At 40.5% G+C, this 20721-nt stretch overlaps 2 protein-coding genes across 4 annotated transcripts in view; one reads left to right on the forward strand and one right to left on the reverse strand.

Annotated features, from left to right (window-relative positions):
• The window catches only part of agfg1a (ArfGAP with FG repeats 1a), an 83054-nt gene extending 69030 nt beyond the window's left edge, over positions 1 to 14024 (forward strand). For 2 of the 3 annotated variants that reach the window (XM_034168140.1, XM_034168141.1), the window contains 5 exons: positions 924 to 1003; positions 8417 to 8518; positions 12453 to 12605; positions 12861 to 12952; positions 13163 to 14024. In XM_034168140.1, coding sequence (XP_034024031.1) covers positions 924 to 1003; positions 8417 to 8518; positions 12453 to 12605; positions 12861 to 12952; positions 13163 to 13222 — 487 coding nt within the window. In that variant the 3' untranslated portion in view covers positions 13223 to 14024. The remainder of the gene's footprint in view (positions 1 to 923; positions 1004 to 8416; positions 8519 to 12452; positions 12606 to 12860; positions 12953 to 13162) is intronic. The other variant, XM_034168139.1, reaches the window with a different exon arrangement.
• A 133-nt stretch (positions 14025 to 14157) lies between these two features.
• The window catches only part of slc19a3a (solute carrier family 19 member 3a), a 28244-nt gene continuing 21680 nt past the window's right edge, over positions 14158 to 20721 (reverse strand). The window contains exons 3-7 of the mRNA XM_034168145.1: positions 17232 to 17784; positions 15038 to 15116; positions 14736 to 14928; positions 14441 to 14582; positions 14158 to 14336 (exon numbers count right to left, since the gene is read on the reverse strand). Coding sequence (XP_034024036.1) covers positions 14160 to 14336; positions 14441 to 14582; positions 14736 to 14928; positions 15038 to 15116; positions 17232 to 17784 — 1144 coding nt within the window. The 3' untranslated portion in view covers positions 14158 to 14159. The remainder of the gene's footprint in view (positions 14337 to 14440; positions 14583 to 14735; positions 14929 to 15037; positions 15117 to 17231; positions 17785 to 20721) is intronic.

The following is a 20721-nucleotide window of genomic DNA, read 5'->3' on the forward strand; positions in this document are numbered from 1 at the left end:
CTTTTATTGTGAATGGTCCAGATGGGACGTGTCTGTTCTTTGCATGTTGCTTGACGGTGACTTCAGTGTGTCTTTTTTTTTTTCTTTTTTTTTCATTCTGCTGTGTCAGTGCAGCGTATAACCCTCAGTTAAGTAAGCTTTTCTGTCAACACTTTTCTCAGTTTTAGAAGATGTGGGTTCACTTTCAGTCTGGTTTTTTTCCCCACATGCCACTCCTCTCCCAAATGCCCAAAGCCCATCATTGTTAATGTCCAAAAATTTAACACAGTTAATTCTTTATTCTTTTATCACCCATTCCTCCTTATTTGTCAGGGGATCAAACCAGTGACCCTCCAGCCAGAAGGCAGCTTTATTTTTATCTGAGCGCTAAAAAGAAGAATAAGTGTTGATTTATCCAGTTATGTCTTATAAACACAGCACCTCTTTGGCAAAAAAGAACATAGGTAGGTGACCAGTCCATCACAAAGCTAAATGCAAATGGCCATTGGCTGTAGGTCTGTTGGGCAGCTGATCTGCAGCTGTTTTGTCCCGAGTCTGTGTCCACAGGCTGTGAAAGTGGCACCGAAAGGTCAAAGCAGCAGCCTTATTATCAGACGATCTGATGTATCTCAGTGAGGATGGTCAAAGAGCAGCACTTGTCCTCGCCTCATTATGAGGAGGAAGGTGCTCTTGAGCAAAGTCCTTCATCCAGAGGAGCTACTTCAGATGCGAATGTGAAACTGCAAGTGTGAACAGGCTGTGCAGATAAAGATAACCTTGCACTCAGCATAACTGATGTCAAAATGAAGGTTAAGAATATATGTTCTCTGACTGGTTTTCATTCTTCCTATGAAATTGAGGAAATTAGAGTCCTTCAGTCTACCCTTCGTGTTGAGTGTGTGTGTTTTTCTTTGATTTATTTATTTTTAACCCCCCAACTGCAGGAGTGTATTTGGCATGGAGGCCGTTGTTTCATCAGCTCCAACACAGCAGTCTCTGCCGACTGTGACCCACGGTTTTGGAGGTAAGTGAATCTGCAGGTTGATCATTCTTTAACCTTTTTCAGTAATGTTCATTTTATGTCTTTTGGGGAATTTTAACAACCAAGCCAATAACATCATAAATATCTAAACAGTTTTTACTAAAGGACAGACAGTGATTAAGAATGAAAGCGATGAGTACAGTTCTACAAAGACAGCTGGAAGTTAAGCCCCTGTTACACATAGCAAGAATTTCTTGGAAGCATGCCCGACACGGCAAATATGGCCATAATCTGACACAGTCGGGAGGAAAAGATCATACTCACTCACTGTTCTTAAAATCAAAACTATTAAAATTAGCATAGTAAAATTCCAAACAGCACAGATCTTGTACAAGGCAAAAAATGACCTTTTACCAAAAAACATACAGAAATTGTTTAAGGATTGAGAGGGGGGATATCAATTACAAGGGAAATACAATTTCAAAATGAACAAAATCCGCACAAACAAGAAATGATTCTGCATTTCATTCTGTGGGGTGAGACTGGAATGGTATGAATGAGGAATTAAAGCAATGTCCAAACATTCAACAGTTAAAAACAAAATATAAAGAATGTGTTTTCATGGGATATAGGGATGAAGTGTGAGTTACTAGGAGCTCACGGGAAACTGTTATTGATTATTTATTTCTATATTTGTTTATGGATTTATTTATGTTCATTAGTTGGGTTTATCTTTTCTGTTGTTTTTTGTCGAGTTCCTTATGTCTGTCTTTTTTCTAAAATTGTATTGTATCATTACTGTTGTTGCTATTATTATTATTATTGTCAATAGTATTTTTTAAGGAAACAGGGATTGATATGTAAATCATTATACACGGAGAAGGGGAGGGATTAGATAAGTTTCGACTTTTCACTCCATTTTGAACTAACTTTAATTTTACATTGTCCGTTTTGTTTTTTCTTTTGTTATGGTCAAAATAAATCTTCTATTCAATTCAAAAGAGGCGAGGTCTGCAGTGTCGGAGCGCAGACAGACTGCCTTGTCCACACCTGTCAGATCACATCCAGAGCATATGTACACGACACAGACTGCTGTCAGATGGCCATGAAAGGCGCTGCAGACTGCCCAATCTCCAAATTTCTGCATGGCAAACACGGGACCGGAGCGCTGTGTTCCTCATGCGTGCAAATGTGCGTGGTACACGCACGGGGCTGCAATTATCATTCAGCCGTGTGTGTGTGTGTAACGCTGCATGGGCCACTAAGCACAGGCGGGGCCCACGTGCGTGCGCGTGCCACAAGACAGCTTCGCTCAAAGTTTGCTGGCATTGGGCCATGCAGTCCCCTGCTTCAAACGGAGTGGAGGGAATTTTCTTTTTTCTTTTTTGCACACTTCAGGAACACAATGCAACTGTGGACACCGCAATAGTTGGATCATCACATGGGATTAATATTTTTCTTTTGAGTGAGAGGATTTTAACCACAGGCTGCGTCCCAGCTTCGTGTCCATGTTGGCGCTGTGAAACACTCCTGGACCGCTGTTGGAGGTAAGATTCATGTTTGTTAATGGTGTAAGAGCCTGGCACAAATTCCATGTCATATCTCCTACAGAGTTAGAAGGTGATCATTTATTACAGCATGAGATCTGTCCAGCTCTGAGCATGACACGTGTAATGATGCGTTACTGCGCACCACGGAGAGGCGCAGCTGCCCGTGTTATGATGAAGACAATAGTTCACATTATTTACATTGCCCATGGGAAGGGATGGACAAATATCTGTACTGTAAGGTCTACTGTGGATATAACAGCCTGTTCAGATTTGTGGCGTGCGCATAGTAGCGCATGGAGCTTTCGGTTTGATAACTGCTGTTCACATTCACTGTACATGATAATAATTCTAAATTATTATTGTGATGAAGCGTGCCACATACATTTTAACAGTTCCTTTGCGCTGGGGTGGACATTATTATACATGGCACGTGTAGGTCATACCGGCAAGCTTTGCGGTGCCAGAGCCATCTCAAGGTTCCCTCGTATGCGCTCAAATCGCTTTGGATCCCATGTAGCCTCCAGTGGAACATGTAAATTGTGGTCAGATGGTCGTCAGATTGCACATGGATCGCTGTTGGATAGGTGTCCCATCTCAACTGCACTCGGAGAGTTTTGAACATCACACTCGCGGCCGCCAGCTGATTTTGACCAACTGTGTCGACTTCCGCAGATGGCTGTCAGAACGTTTTGGAACTGAAATCCGACACTTTTCACGTGTGCCGATTCATAATTCCGACGCCACTCTGCGTGATTCCGGCTATGTGTGACGGGGGTATTAGATTTAATGCATATGGATTAGTTTTAATTCCTAAACAATGTCATCAACAGGTAACAAACCAACATTCTTAACTTCCCCACTCCAGTGTGACTTCTTGAAGCAAGACAGCAATTATGAATCTGATAACGTTATTGTACAGTGCATCCGGAAAGTATTGGTTGCTTCACTTGCTCCACATTGTATGTTACAGCCTTAATCCAAAATGGAGTAAATTCATTTTTTTTCCCTCAAAATTCTACTCACAACACCCCATAATGCAGGGCTGTGAAAACTCAGTGGATCCGAGGGATTCCGCGGCTTTCATCATGGGGGGGGGGTTCGTGTTGTACTCTGTAATTGTGAGTTTTTAAAATGCCTATCACAAAGCGTTCTTTTTTTTTTTTTTTTTTTTTTTTTTTACAACATCATGCAAGTTTTATAAATCCATGGACACTGATCTGTATAACAGATACAAATGTGTCCTTGGATCCATAGAGTTTTGCGGCGAAAAATGCCATACCCAGAGCATGGCTGTTAACGACAGTTGGCATGTTTGTGTCAAGGAGCGACGTCAGACAGAGGGAAGATGGCGAGAAAGATGGTTTGAAAAAGTTGAATAAGTACAAGAATCTGTGGAATTGGCACTGGGTTGAATTTAAAGTTCATCATCATGAACACAAATAAAAGAAACGGATAAGAATTTTTTGTCTCTGGAAAATAACCATTGTGCTGTTAAAACAGGATTTCAGACAAGAGTAGGTAACTTTTTAATTAATCTAGACTTTCTTTCATTGGAAAGACATTGTGGCTTTGAATGGATTTACAGGAATTTACACAAGAATGTCAATGGCTTTTTTACTATAAGGTATGTGATTGATATTTTGCCTTAATTTTCAAAATATTCTCCAAGCTTTAGCTTGGTTTTTGAAATGCTTCAACAGTCTTTTCAGTCTTCATGAATTTCATGTAGTTTAATTATTCTGAGTTAATGCATAATTTGGTTTACAATTAAAAGGAAACTCATTCCAGGTCCTAATTCCATGTCATATTCTGTTACTTCAACATGATCATTGACAGTTCAAATGAAAGGTTGAATCTAGGATCATTTAAATATGCACTTTTGAGATTTTTCTCTTCCAGGAGATGCTGAAAATGTATCATTAGATAAAAAAAATTTATTTGGTTCCTGGGGCCCTGCCCCTCAGACACCCTGCAAATTTTCCTCAGATTTCACTTATTTTTTTTTTTTTTTTTGCTTGCGAATTAAAAAAAAAAAAAAAAAAAAGCTAACTAAGAAATCACATGTACGTAAGTATTCACACCCTTTTGCTCAATACTTTGTTGATGCACCTTTGGCAGCAATTACAGCCTCAAGTCTTCTTTAATATGATACCATAAACTCAGCGCACCTATCTTTGGACACTTTTGTCCATTCCTCTTTGCAGCACCTCTCAAGGTCCATCAGGTTGCATGGGGAGCGTCTGTGCACAGCTATTTTCAGATCTCTCCAGAGATGTTCAATCGAATTCAGGTCTGGGCTCTGACTGGGCCACTCAAGGACATTCACAGAGTCGTCCCGAAGCCACTCCTTTGAGATCTTGTGTGTTTAGGGTCATTGTCCTGCTGAAAGATGAACCGTAATCCCAGTCTGAGGTCAAGAGTGCTCTGGAGCAGGTTTTCATCCTGGATGTCTCTGTACATTACTGCATTCATCTTTCCCTCCATCCTGACTAGTCTCCCAGTTCTTGCTGCTGAAAAGCATCCCCACAGCATGATAATACCACCACCATGCTTCACTGTAGGGATGGTGCCTGGTTTCCTCCAAACACGACGCCTGACATTCACACCAAAGAGTTCAATCTTTGTCTCATCAGACCAGAGAATTTTGTTTCTCATTGTCTGAGAGTTCTTCAGGTGCCTTTTGGCAAACTCCAGGTCAGCTGTCGTGTGCCTTTTACTAAGGAGTGGCTTCCGTCTGGCCACTCTACCATACAGGCCTGATTGGTGGATTGTTGCAGAGATGGTTGTCCTTCTGGAAGGTTCTCCTCTCTCCACATAGGAATGCTGGGGCTCTGACAGAGTGACCATTGGGTTCTTGGTCAGTCACATCCCTGACTAAGGCCCTTCTCCCCCGATCGCTCAGTTTAGATGGGCGGCCAGCTTTAGGAGGAGTCCTGGTGGATCCGAACTTCTTCCATTTACAATGGAGGCCACTGTGCTCATTGGGACATTCAAAACAGCAGAAACGTTTCTGTACCCTTCCCCAGATTGGTGCCTCAAGACAGTCTTGTCTCGGAGGTCTACAGACAATTCCTTTGACTTCATGCTTGGTTTGTGCTCTGACATGCACTGTCAACTGTGGAACCTTATATGTAGACAGGTGTGTGTCTTTCTAAATCATGTCTGATCAACTGATTTTACCCCAGGTGGACTCCAGTTAAGCTGCATAAACATCTCAAGGATGATCAGTGGAAACAGGATGCACCTGAACTCAATTTTGAGCTTCTTTACAAAGGCTGTGAATTTTGTTTTTGTTTTTTTTGTTTTGTTTTGTTTTGTTTGTTTTTTTTTATATATATAAATTTGCAAAAATCTCAAAATGAAATGGGATATGTATTATTTTCATCCATTTTGGAAAAAGTCAAAGTGTCTTTGTCTCCCTAAGGAAAAATTTGCCTTGGACAGGGTCTGCTACACAACAACACTGAAACATAATAAAATGTGGAGAAAGTGAAGTGCTGTGCATACTTTTGGCATGTACTGTAAAGCCCCTTTCACACTGGCGTATTCGTAGAGCTGCTCATTGTGGCTTATCGTCTACGCCGAGTAGAGCAGCTCTCTGTCGAGTTTTTGCTCCCTGCGCAGCAGTATGTTGAGGGCTACATGTGTAGGACGGAAGAAATTAAACATGTTTAATTTTCTTCGGCGTAGTGTGCTGGACATAGTTTTAAGCAGGTCTGCGCAGCACAGCATTACTGCATGCAAGTCTGTGCAACACGGCGCTCCTGTACACAACCAAAAACTTAGTGCGTGCACCCAGAATGATTCAGCTGAGAACATAACATGATCACACAGCCCACAGCGCGTGTGTGTGCTCAGAACAGGGAATCGAACCTCAGCTCAGAAATCCAGAAACAGCAGGTCGGTTGCTCGCGCTCTCTCTCTCGCACTCTCTTTTCTGATCAAACTTTAAAATATGTGACTTTAAAATAAAAGCCTCGTCGCTGCGTGTCGTTGCGATCATCAAATGTCCTGATCGATCAGGTCTGATCAAACCTGAAAAGAGCTGTGACTCTTTAAAACAAAAGCACCATCGCTGCATGTCAGTGCGATCATATGTCCTGATCGATCAGGTCTGATCAAATCAATGAACCTGATAGGAGCAACCGGAGCTTTAAAAGTTTAGAGTCACAGCGCTTCATTCACAGCAGCCTTTACCACAGCCAGACTCAGCAGCATCTGTACACAATGAAAATGATCCACCAAGACAAAAAATAATAATGTTAAATGACTGTTTGTTTCTGAGCCGCACCACACTGTGCAGGAGAGAACAGAGTGCACTTCCACAGAGGCAGAAAATAGCAGACATGGCTACATACGTGGCGGTAATTCAACTGTAAAACCATCATGATACAGTCCACTGTTTTCCAAGTGCAGTGATGTGTTTTGCACAGCCGGCAGGAGTGAACTGGGTTTAAATAGCGGCAAGGGACACATTGCTGTGTGCACACCTGCAGCTGTAAGCAGATCTACGACCACAGAAAAAGGCTGAGTACTCGCACATTTCGGGCCTATTTAAATGAAACACAGTGCCGCAATACGCAGCCCTATGAATATGCCAATGTGAAAGGGACTTAAAATGCTTGTAATCTAGTCCTAGATCTTTTGGTTAATCCATTAATCAATGAGCAGCAGGTACAGTCAGAATGACTCTGGATCAAAGCAAAGAATAAATACTTTATCTCTTTTTCAAATCAAGTTTCCCTACATTTCTGAAAAAAAAACATATGTAATTTGGAAACAGGTTTATTACATCTGTGTACATTACATGGTGACCCATGCAACTCTGAGACACCCCCCGAGGTAAGAATGGGTCCACCCACTACCAGAACCAGTATCTGATCTAAACATTGGAGAGACTATGAATAATTTTTTTTTTTTTTATATCCCTACATCATGTGTAATGCTTTTTGTGAAGCAAGTTCCAAAAGGCCGGCACATGCAACTCTCAAATTCTACAAAGCAGATGCCATTTTAATTGTGACTTTGCCACCATTAGATTTACTAACAAAACAGTTATTCTGAATCACAGACAGGAAACCACTTTTACATCAAGTTGTTGGCTATGTGGTGAGATGCAACATGACAGCATTTAGTGAACTTTCTGCGGCCACTCATCTTAAATGTTAATATAGTCAGATGCAGTTACATGGGTGTGCAGCTGTTCCACTATGGAATTTTGTTGCTTCAGTAAGTGGTATCATTGGCCAATTGCAGTCATTTACTTTTTAATTGTATGTATCTGCTGAAACAGAAAAAGAAAATGTTAAAATGACAATCTATTCAACATCAGTAAATGGGCAAAGTACTGAACTCAGCTGTGGGATGCATCTCTGTCACTCCTGTGTTCCCAGTCCATGTTGTATGCACAAAGACTTAGGTCTGTTTATCAGAAACGTGATCTAATGCTGGTGTGGAACTCATTCCGGGAAGCAAGATGGTACCGTACTCAGACTGTAGACCTTGCAGTGGAAGCCTCTGTGGAGTACACCTTCTAAGTTCACCCACCTCTACTTTCCAAACACTCTGAATGTTAACGTGAGCTTATTTATTCCACATATTTGGACTTAATGTGGTAATATTTCCATTTCATCACTTTTGTAAACTCTTCCACTTTTCCAGTTTGAGCTATGGTTATGCTTGATGTGTTTGAAGGGCTCTGTTGGTGAGCTAGTCTCCCTTGTCATGGAGTCACCGCTTTCTTGTCCAGTAACCTCTTAGCCTTATGGGAGTGTGTTTGTTTTTAGTATTTGAAGTGGCTGAAATGGCAGAGGAGCATGATGCTACTTTAGAGAATTTGCATCTTCTGTATGTACCAATGTTTGTGGTTTTAGCACGTCTGATGGTATGTACTTCTGCCCAACAGCTCAACAGACTAACCCCTTTGTTGCTCCTGGTGTTGCCCCAGCAGCTGTACCTACAAACCCCTTCCAGAGCAATGGGCGACCAACAAATGTGGCAGCAGCAGGTACGTGAATGTGTTTAACATCTATTTTTAGGGCACCATTTCTCTTTACTTTTTGTAGTCTCTGTCTCACTCTCTTTCTCTATCTTTCTCTCACATAAATCCTTCTGCTGTTGCTTGAGAATGCTTGATGACAGATTTTATTTAAAAAAGAAATCTATTTTTGATGTATGCAGCATCTGGTTCAAAATGCTACTGGACTCTTGACAGGAAGCAGAAAATTTGATCACATTACACCCATTTTGGCATCTCTTCACTGGCTTCCTGTCTCTGTGAGGTTGTATCTTAAGGTTATGCTATTAACCTATAAAATTATTCACAGACTAGCACCTCCCTACTTAGTTGACCTGATTAAACCCTACATATCGGCCCGGGCTCTGCGTTCTCAGGGAGCAGGACTACTTTGTGTCCCCTAGGGTGAATAAAAAGTCTGTGGTCCACAGAGCCTTCTCTTATCTTGTCCCAGTTCTGTGAAATGATCTCCCTATGGAAGGCTAGCATTCTAGCCTAGTATGCAACTATGCTTCCTATTCTTTTAAATTCATTTTATTAGTAATGGAACAGGTCTATGCTGATGATACTCAATTGTACATGCCGGTAACTGTTGGTAATCTTGCTCATATAAAAGCCTTGGAAGATTGCCTTATATCTGTGAGAAGTTGGTTGTCTAGTAATTTCCTACTCTTGAATTCTGATAAGACTGAAATGATGGTTCTTGGTCCAGCCAGACATCGGCATCATTTTGACCAGTTGGCGCTTAATTTTGGTTCGTGTGTTGTGCATCATAGGGACAAAGTAATAAATCTTGGAGTACTTTTCAATCCTACATTGTCTTTTGGCCCCCACATTAGAGACATTACGAGGACTGCCTTCTTTCATCTGCGAAATGTGGGGAGGATTTGTCCCATCTTGTCTATGGCTGATGCTGAGACTTTGATACATACGTTTATTTCTTCCAGACTGGATTATTGTAATGCTTTATTTTCTGGCCTGCCGCAGTCTAGCATTTGAGGACTTCAGTTGGTACAGAATGCTTCTGCCAGACTTTTGACACAAAGTAGAAGGTTTGACCACATTACTCCCATTCTGGCATCCCTTCATTGGCTACCGGTTTGTGCCAGATCGGATTTTAAAGTTTTATTGTTGGTTTGTAAAATTGTTCATGGACTGGCACCTTCCTACCTGGTGGACTTGGTTAAGCCCTACATACCTGCGAGGCCCTTGCGTTCGCAGGGCTTCTGTGTATTCCGAGGATGAACAAGAAGTCTGTGGGGTATAGAGCCTTCTCCTACCGTGGTCCGACTCTTTGGAATGATCTACCTGCTGTTATTCGGCAGTCTGACACGGTGGAGACTTTTAAATCAAGACTGAAGACCCACTTTTTTAGACTGTCTTATCATTAATTTAATCTAATGTGTTTGCTTTGTAATGTCTTTTTATTCTACTGTGTTTTATCTTTTTATTGTGCTTTTCTTGCTTTTAATTTTGATTTTAGATTAATTTGTGTTGTTGTGAATACACCTTGGGGCGACTTTGTCATGAGTTGGCGCTATATAAATTAATAAACTGAAATTGAATTGAAATTGTCTCAGCCTCAACTTTATCTAAATTCTGGGTCTGTTAGTGAAGCTTAGGGCTAGCGTCCAGCGATCACCTTAGTATTTTCTCTGCTTTCCTGTCAGTTTACTGCTGATGAATTATACTTAAGGTGTGGTTATTGTGGCCGACTGGTTCTGCTCTTTTTTTCTCTCTCTCTGGGTTGCAGAGGGCATCGCACAGGAATGGTGACTGTGGCTCACAGGATGCTAGACTGACTGTGAGATGTCATTTCTGAAGCTGATGCAGCAGATGTTGTCCTGTTTCTTCAGCTTTGTAAAACTTTGTAAAAACCTTGTAACTGTCAGAATGGCCTACGCAGTGGGTTACCCTTTGAGTCTGGTCTGCTTGAGGTTTCTTCCTCAAATCATCAGAGGGCATTTTTCCTTACCACTGTCGCCTGTATGTTTGTTCTAGGGGTTGGTAAGGTTAGACCTTACTTGTGTAAAGCACCTTGAGGTAACTTTGTTGTGATTTGGTGCTATATAAAATTAAATAACTTGAAAGTGAAATTTGAATAATTCTGTCTGGCCATTCAGGAAGTGCTTTTATTGTCATCCTGTCTCATCAGTATTTTGGTCCTGCTAACAGGTACTGTACAGGCCCGGAGTCTCTATTTGGTTGAGGATGCACTTTTGAAGACATATTTTTAAGACATTTTTACGTATTCCCTGGATGTCCATGGTTTATAGGAAGTATTGTTTTTCAATAAATCAAGAAAGACAAATGTCAATTACTTTAAATGTGGCATTTAGGTAGAACATGTTGAGTAGACATGCAAGGGGTGGTGGCCAAGTGGTTAATGCGCTTGGTTTCAGTTCAGAAGGCTCCAGGTTCAAATCCCACCCCTGCCGCATTTCTCCATGTAATGTGGAGTTGCGTCAGGAAGGGCATCCGGCGTAAAACCTGTGCCAATTCAACATGCAGATCCAACTTGGATTTGCTGTGGCGACCCCGAGTGCAAACAAGGGAGCAGCCGAAGGGACTTACTTTAGCAGGGGTGGTGGCCAAGTGGTTAATGTGCTTGGTTTCAGTTTAGAAGGTTCCGGGTTCAAATCCCACCCCTGCCACATTTCTCCATGTAATGTGGAGTTGTGTAAAACCTGTGCCAGTTCAACATGCAGATCCACCTTGGATTTGCTGTGGCGACCCCGAGTGCAAACAAGGGAGCAGCCAAAGGGACTTGCATGTTGAGTAGACATGCAGGTTGGTGCCCATTTTCTGCCACTTATCCACGTCCGGCTCTCGGTGACAGCAGACCAAGCAGCTTTTCCCACACTTTAGTATGCTCGGTCAAGTCCTGTAACTTCCAGGGAGATCTCGAGGCATTCCCAAGCCAGCTGGGCAATATAATCTGTCCAGCATGTCCTGGGTCTTCCATGTGGTCTTCTCCCAACTGGACATACCTGGAAGACCTCCCTCAGAGATGACCAGGGGGCATCCTGTCATATGCTCAAAACCACCTCAACTGGCTCCTTTCCATGTGCATAAGCAGCGGCTCTACTCAAAACGCCCTCCCAGATCTATTCCTCCCTGGATCACCACCTTATCATGGTGGAGAGGTTTGTGTGTGCCAGTGTTCCTGGGAGCTGTATTGTCTGAGCATCATGTCCTGGTAGGACCACCCTCTTGGCAGATTGGTTCCAGATGAGGAGACAAAGCGTGATTCAGTAAACCCTTTATGATTGACACAATAAAGGATAGAGGTACGTTGTCCAGGTTAGGGAAACCGTGGCTTCCTCCTGGAGCTAGGCTTTGGGGTGGGGTTGGGGGGAATAGTTGAGACCCGACGCCTAAACGAGGCAGGCTGTAATTCAAAGCTGGCGATTATTATTATTAACAAAATACTGCTTGTTGCCTGCACTGTTAATATGGTGTTAGGTTTCACACATATGCCTTGGTATGGTGAACCAAAGACAACTACTTTTGATCAGAGCCCTCTGCATGGCTGTGAACCCTCTCCATAGCCTGACATGCACCTGTTAAATGATGAAGACTGCAAGGGCTGTGATTGGTCAATTTTCCAGTCTCACTCCTTCCTCCCCTGATGTATTTTCAAAGTTTTTGCAGTACGCATGCTGGTTACATTTCAATCGTGGATCAAATAGAAGAACGTTTGGCAGAAAGGTCTGCAAATTTGGCTCAGTTTACAAAATGGAGTTGGGAAAAGACAATAAATGACCCACAATTCATGGAGGGAAATTACGCGTAATGTAACGTTGGTTTGTAGGTTGATTTTAATTTGATGTACTTGTTGACTACAGTCTACAAAGTTTTGGTGACATGGTCAATTCCAGTGCCTCTTATTTCAGAGTATCTGTGTTCTCATCTTGGTGTGTTGTAGCCACATTTGGTACAGGCTCCATGAGTATGCCAGCTGGATTTGGGAATACTGCAGCCTACAACTTACCCACCAGCTTTAGTGGAACCTTCCAGCAGCCATTTCCTGGACAGCCTCAGTTCCCTCCTCCAGCATATCCCCAGCATCCCAATGGTATGTTTTTGAGTCACGTGCTGTTGGGGCTTACATGTCTGTGCTGATTACTGACTGTACTTAACATGAAGAGAATCCACATTGCTACACTTAGGAATCTGCTCCAATCTGAAAGAATCTCAAGCGTCTTTCAAACGGCATCATTTCTTATGTACTGTTTGAGGTTTGGTTTGCTCATTTGTGTGCACAAAGAACGACTGCTGAATGACTGCTCCATTGCTTGTTCTTTAATTTTTCATTTGTTTTTCCTTCCAGGAGGATTTGCTGCCTTTGGCCAGGCAAAACCTGTTGTAACCCCTTTTGGGCAGACGATGACTGGCCATATGGTCCCTAGCAACCCTTTCTTGGTTAGTAAATTGGCTTTTACTGTTATTACTTCACTTCAATGCTTTTTCATGTATGTTTCTGAATTTGTATTATGTTCCATTACTGTGTTGCTGTTAAAACGCAAAAAAAAAAAAAAAAAACCTAAGTCAGATTAAAGCTGGACATTATTATGATTTTTAACTGATGCGTGTTTGTAAATATTTTTTTCCTTTGTCCTTTCTGTCTCTCAGGGTGCGGGTCCATCTGTACAATACCCTGCAGGAGGCTCTTCAACAAATCCCTTCTTATAGCACTCCATCCTTTCAGATTCACTACAGGGTCAACCATTGGCACGCACTTGTACCTATTGCACTGTTTTGTTTCACAAGTAGCTTTAAAACCACAAACTTTATAAAAAATTGTATTTTCTATTGCCCATTGTCGCAGATGCAACAATATAAAAAATGGTGATGCTGACGTTGTCAGTTGCAACAAAACAAAGTGATGGTGTGTGCAGAGGGAGAGGTTGATCCCCTGTTTAACCTCTGAAATACCCTGGCCTTGACTGAGCCTCAATGTGTAATCAAACTGGCTGAAAACTAAGTTATTGCATTCAGTATATTCAATTCATTATGCTGCAAATTGTACATATTTTTTTCTTCTTGGAAATTAGCTCCTTGTGCATATCAGTATTTCTGTCAAATTCACAAGATTTGTTAGGACGTGTTCTTTTGTGCGTTCTTTTTTTTTTTTTTTAGCTGATTGCTGCAGTTGGCTGATTTGTTTGTTACAAACCAGACTGGCTTGTTTTTTTTTGTTTGTTTTTTTTGTTTTTTGCATAGGTAAAGTCCGATCCCCGAAGAACAAAAGCATATTCTGTTTACTGACAGAAATGGTGAGCGCTACACATCAGGGATGAGATGTTTGGCAGACGATTTACTTTTCTGCCCCGTTGACATAAATCCAAGCATCATCCACATTCATATCCAATATGGCTCACAAACTGAAAACCACTTACATTGGGTATTATTGACATTAATTTAATGTGTAAATATATACAGTATATATATTAAAACAAATTTTAAGTCAAAATAAATGATAAAATCATTCATTTATATTGATGTATGCATATCTTGTATATTTGTTTTGTATAAAATGATTTATATTCATGGTGTTGCAGTCAATAATTTTTAGCTTTTTACATTATTGGTATGTAGACATTCTTTGGACCAAAAACAAGATTGCTGATCACAGTTTGCTGTGACACATTTCTTGCATTGAAAGTCTTTTGTTGTGACAGTTTTCAGGTGCATTTCTGTCTGGAGGGTTGGCTTCTTTGTTTTTCTTGACGTTCCACAAAGTAAACAGACCTCTGAGTGAAAAGACACCTACGATGACTGTGAAGTAGCTGGCATATATAATGAACTGCAAAAAAAAAAAATGTAAAGAGCACAATTGAGTTTGTTACTAAGATGGCTTAAACACTTCCTGTTGGAGACAAGCTGACATGTTCTGATCTCACAGCTCACCTGAGGGATGATGTCCAGGCCCAGCCCTCTGCTATCAACCACAACAGAGGTGATGATGGTCTGTAGGGCCAGTGCTCCAAAGTTATTTGCACCAAACACTAATGCGTATCGTTCCATTGTCAGATCTGCTGCAATTTGGTACCTGGGGCATCAGGTCATGAAATGTTTAATTCAAAAATATACAAGTGGTTTTATTGTTGCGTTTCTTGATCTGCCTGCAATAAAATCAGATCTGAATCCTTGGATTAAAAGGCAAACAAAAAGAGCTTTTGTTGTAGGACACATGGTCACTTACATGGCTATTGTTATGAGTAGCATATACAGGCTTTTGAAAATGACGTAGCTAGAGTAGCAGACCCAAATGTTGTCTATGAAGGTCATTAGAAAGAGAGCGGCGGCCCCGAGTCCAGAGAAGCCACCCAAGGCCAACTCTCCCCACTGCTCCCATTTGACTTCAATGAAGCCTATTCCATAAGCTGCTGTTGCACCTGTAAAACACAGTCTGTTAAAGGAAATATTTTAGTGACATCACATCTGTAATTTCAGATCACTTGTCTTTTGTGATGTAATATGACCCCCTTCTGTAAATTTACTTACTGAACAGGTTAGACACTGCCTCCACCCCTCCGTTGTAGATGCTGTAGTTCTGTGATGGTTGCACGTGCTCCCACAGCACCTACAGAGTACCAGTAAGCATGCTGGGCAGATTATTAGTCAAGAGGTTCGTGTGTCATTTTTACGAGGGATCACTGTTAGTTATAAGACGGCACTGTTTCAGTCTTTGAAAGAGCTGTATGGACTTTTTCGTGTTAACTTATAAATCTGGCAATGAGTCTAAAAATATAACCACGCTTGTGTTCCAAGTGATTCAAATTGGGGATTCAAACGCATCTGGCTCAAAATGGCTTAATGACCACAAATCCACCTTTAAAAATGTGGGTTTGTAGTGCAGGGACAATTTGCCTCATTTAGCTGTAGATAGCCTGCTGTTAAAGCTGCCAGAATGCATTATGGCTTCATATTCTTTGACTTCAACACTAGCATATATAGCATACTAGATATGTACCCCACAACATTTGAGATCATAGTGAGTGAGGCTTTGTGTTGCTTCACTTTGATTGTGGATGTACTTCAAAGTGGCACTCCGCTGATTATGGGTGATTTGTAGGGCAACTATGGGTACTGACTGACTACTGGTTCCAAAGAGTCTGGCAACCTTGATGGAAATGACTCTGTGCACCTTAAAATAACCATGTATTTCAGTCCAGAAAGTACTTTACAAAATAAAACATGAAGAAGTTAAAATGGTTTTAAGAAATAGGTGAAGAAATTAAAAGCCCAAACAAAAAACAAACAGCCGAAAAACCAACAGAGTTTAAAAGGGGGAGCTCAGAGTTTGCTGGATCCTAGTTTCAGCATCCAGAACCACACTGCTGGCTGTTGTATTCTATTACAGCAGTATAGTTAAGGAGATAAAGCATACTCTTCTGGAAAGAGACTGGTGATTCCTGCGAAATTGCAAGGTCTTTAGTAGTGCCCAGTTTTTGATCTCTAATCATAGACTTGTCACTTAACAATCCTGCAGGCTGCTGTCTCCTCTGCACCCCAGACTTATTCTGGCAAGATTTAAAGATCAGCGTGAGAGATGGCACAAACTTAATAGATGACTACTGTACGGATTGGACCAGCTACTTTGATCAGTTAGAGGTTAATACTCTTACCAGAGTGTTCAACATCTATTTCCAGGATCAGCCAGATGGAAACAACTGACTTTCACCGAGTGAAAAGGTGATGGCACAAATATGGTGGGTAAAGCTACAGGGGCATGTGCACAAAACTGGTTTTCAGGTCCTTGTGCATACTAAAACTAAATGATGCACAGCAGAAAACACGTAGGGCAGTGCTTTTCCTAGAATCTGTCATAGTTTTCCTCCTTAGAAGCACTGCCCTACACGTTTTCTGCTGTGCATCATTTAATTTTGGCATGGACGAACACTGAAGCACCAGTTACGTGCATAGGGATCTGTGGTATAAAACCTTGCTTCCATTTGGGAGACGGGTATCAGAACAGACTAGAAGCAAGGACTTGTAGTCCCTCTGAAAAATGATTGCCTGTATTGCAACAACTAATGAAAAGAGATGTTTGGTGATGATAATGTATTTGTAGGAGAAGGAAAGTCCATGTCTACAGGGTCGTGGTCCCTCTGTTCTTACTCTGTGACAGCTGTACTCAGTCACCTTGGGCAGCAAATGGATGTCTTTGCTACAAGCTGTACAGAAAGTCTTCGGGTATCACTGGAATGAATTTGTTTCAAATGAGTAGTTACTTGGCAAAACTCCATTGAGGTGTGCTACTTGCATTGTGAGAGAATACAAGCTGTGACACTAGGAACACACTTCCTGAGCATGATATGGCATCCAAATGCCTCAGTATTGAGGATCCCAGTAACTGTATAATGCCAAAGGGACACCCACACATTGCCTGGCTAAAGCGGATGGGTATAGTTTTTGAAGGTGGGGATGGACTGGCAATCTGCTGTGATGGTTGCCAATCAGGATGCACCAATGCATCTTCCCTTATCTAATTAGAGGTTTAAAAATCTGGAAACAAATCCACATCAGTATCCTTATATTAATACCTCATACACACACACACACACGGTCACATAAGCTCCACATCCTGTTCATCAGCAGAGATGTTAAGTTGTAGCAACACATTTACTGTCAAAAGCTGAAGGGTATCACATCTTTACTTCTCATCTCTTTATTTATGATGGTAGTTATGACTCACCTGGACATAGTTGACAGTTTGGTTATAGCCACAAGTGGCCATAGCCCACCACAATGACCAGTACAGCAGCTGTCTGGAGGAATAACACTGGAGGAAGTCCCTCCACAACTGGAGAAGAACTCTGACACAGCTTTCCCCACCACCATACTCTGTGTTCTTTTCGTGTTTTGGCTCTTTGTCTTCTATTTTGGGGCTTGCACCTCTAGCCGTGTCTCCACTTTCCCCTGTCTGTTCATTTCCCATTTCTTCATATCTCTTCCCATGTGTTGAGGCATCTGTGTTCCCATCTACACACCTGTTTCTTTCCTCTGTTACTCCATTCAGGCCAGCGTTTTTGTGATGAAAATACAAGCTGTGCTGTGGCATTGGCAGGAAGCATGATGTCAGCAGAGCAATGGCAGTGAGAACCAGTGTAAATACCAAGATGTTGTTGTAGGACATGAGGTTGAAGCTGACGAGCAGTTGGCCCAGCACCGAGCCCACGGTGTAGCCAAGGAGCTGCACACTGCGGCTGTAAGAGGTCGCCTTACGGTACTGCTTCACATCTATCACACTGAAACAAACCACATATTGTAAATGGCTCATCCCCACCAGCAGCACCAAAGTTTTGAAAGTAGAAAGCTATGATTACTCTATTATTAGATTAATTGCCAACTATTGGGGACCTCTATTAATCATGGTAATTTTTCAAAATGTCCAAATTCTTTGTTTCTTCTGATTTCTTCACTTCTCTGTGACAGTAAACTAAATATCTTTGGGTTTTGGACAAAATAAAACATTTGAGGATATCTAGGACAGTGAGAAACTCATTTTTTTGGACTATTGTATGGGCCAAACAACTAATCTAGAAAATAATAAGCTGGTTAATTGTGAAAATAATGCTTAGTTGCGGCCTGATAAAAATATATTAGAATTTTTTTTTTTTAAATCAAAGTTACGTGCAAGAGTTTCTTCCATGCCCCCCCACCCCCCATTACTGCCTTTTTAATTTTTGTCACTTTATATTGTTTATATGTTGGGATTTTCAAAAAATTTGTATAATAAACACTTTTCTTGACAAAATATTTTAATGCACAATTGAAAGTTATTGATGGAATTTATGGTTATGATTTACTTGTAAGTTAACAAAAGGATAATTAGCTAATCTGAATATAATCAACGGACCAATTAAAAAATAGTTTAATTACTGCCCTACATGAAAGACTATTTCAGTACAGTGTCAGAAAATGTTCTTTAAAATAATCTGATTAAAGAATAATGGTTTATTATACAAATAGTGAATGTCTGAGTGCAATGGTAAGAATATTTTAGGTGAAAGAATGTTCCATTTGAGGCAGAATGAAAAAACATTTGTTTTATATAACCCCTAAAATAGATCCTTGCCATTTGATATTTTATTAATTTATAAACAACAGTACAGGGACTTAAATTTTGGGATGCATCACTGGTCCTCTGAGGTCAAGCGGTTCCATATAGATCAACACAAACTTTAAACAGCAGTCCAATACAATCCAAAATATTTCTCAACTTGCAAAACAGAGTTCAAAAACCTTGATGATGTAGTCTGTATCTGACACCGTGCACCCACTTCTTCATGTATAGACTGCTGTCTGCTTTCCTCAGTCCAACAAAAAATCACAACAGAAATTTGTTGAGCTTTTCATCCAACAGCACTTGAACTTTGGCCATAGACGTCCCAGCAAATACTGCAAATGCCTCCAGGTTTACGACGTAATGATAACATTAATAAGCTTGTTCATGTTATCCTCTGTCACTAAATCAAACCCCGCCATGTTTGTTTTTAAACCAAGCACCGTCGCTGCTGGTGTGAGTGCGGTGGTCGCAGCGTGCAACAACACAAAACATATAGTACCAAAATTGCACGGTAAATGGAACATAATGGCAAATGGTATGAATAATCCATGTCATGTGACATACAAACCACCAATCAAATGACAAGGATCTGTTCAGGCGTTATATAAATTCTGTTATAAAAGGTTTGCTCATGCTTAATATGTATCTCCCCCATTTTTTCCACTTCTATGCATGATGTGACTAATTCTTCAGTCCATTATACTGTGTACAAATGGACTGAAACCACATCAGAGCAATCTATCGTTTGAGAAGAATATACATTTCTCAGCTAGACAGATGAGAAGACAAATGTACAGCTGTGGATATATGTTTGCATATACCTTGATTCAAACTTTATAAACTCAATTTTTCCCCAACTGTACGCATTCTATTTTTTATCAAACATATGTTTAGATATGTCTACATTATTTCCATATGAAGTTATTTTTAAAACATTTTTCAGTTTTTATTCATGGTCATGTTTTTTAAATTAAATATTAGGTCACTAGTTTTAATCACCATGGACAATTCCAGAAATTGGAAGTTATTTTCATAACTAAAATTGGCGTATTTCAGGGTTAACTGAAGAACCTAGATAACCAATGCCTTCAGCCATTTAACAGGGTCTTTTACTTATTTATTTATTTTGTGATAATGGCATCTAAAGGAAAACTGCAAAATTTGCAAAAATTTGTTGTACTATCTGGAACTAGGCAGACTACATACCACTGAGGAAGGAGGACCAAATTAACACCCAGAAGTTAACTAACCTTTGTTCTAAAGGTCCACAGGATCACTGACAAAGGTGTTGGAGGCATCAGATACAAATATGACATCTTGAGTGCTCCATCAGCCATAACTTAAAAGGTTGTTCAACAACGATGAAGCCGTTAAACCCAAACAGATACAATAAAGGACATAGTGAATAAAAACTAAAATCAATCCATCTTCTTTTTGAATAACTTACAGCTAAAATGGACATTAAATGAATTAACATGCATTGTTGAATAAGTGTTAATTGTATATGTGTCATTAGCGATAATTGAGTTTAAAAGTATTTAGTCAAGGTGTATGTAAGTATGTGTCTGCGAGGAAATTAGGAATCATTCCACAGTGTAGAACATAAGTGAATATACTCCTGTGTGATATCACTTAAATAACAGTTGGTTGAAAGTTGAATCAGCTCCCAGTAATTGCATTATATCAAAGTTGACAGGCAGTGTTGCCTCATAAGAGCAACAACAACAAAAAAATACCAAGACTACATTATAGGCCCAAAAATGAAAATTCAAGTTACTGCGAATATGAATATTATTTAATACAACACATCAACTAAATGACAAATTAAGGTATGGATACAAGAACATTTTCAAGTCACTTCAATCAATCTTGAATATAAAAATAATGATGAATGTGTTTAAAGCAGGCTCACTTTAAAAAGCAGTAATAGTAAACAAAAATGAGCCATGGAACCTTTTGACATAACTGACGGGATAATATATAAATAGAAACTAGATTCTGTGGATGTGACTGGAAAAATTGGACATTCTGTTACTGAGCCAGTTACAGCTCCAGGGTAGAGAGGCATAAAGGACAAGAAAATCAGGAAATCTACAGTGCATCCAGAAAGTATTTA

Source organism: Thalassophryne amazonica, chromosome 4 (genome assembly GCF_902500255.1).
Source record: "Thalassophryne amazonica chromosome 4, fThaAma1.1, whole genome shotgun sequence".
NCBI lineage: Eukaryota > Metazoa > Chordata > Actinopteri > Batrachoidiformes > Batrachoididae > Thalassophryne > Thalassophryne amazonica.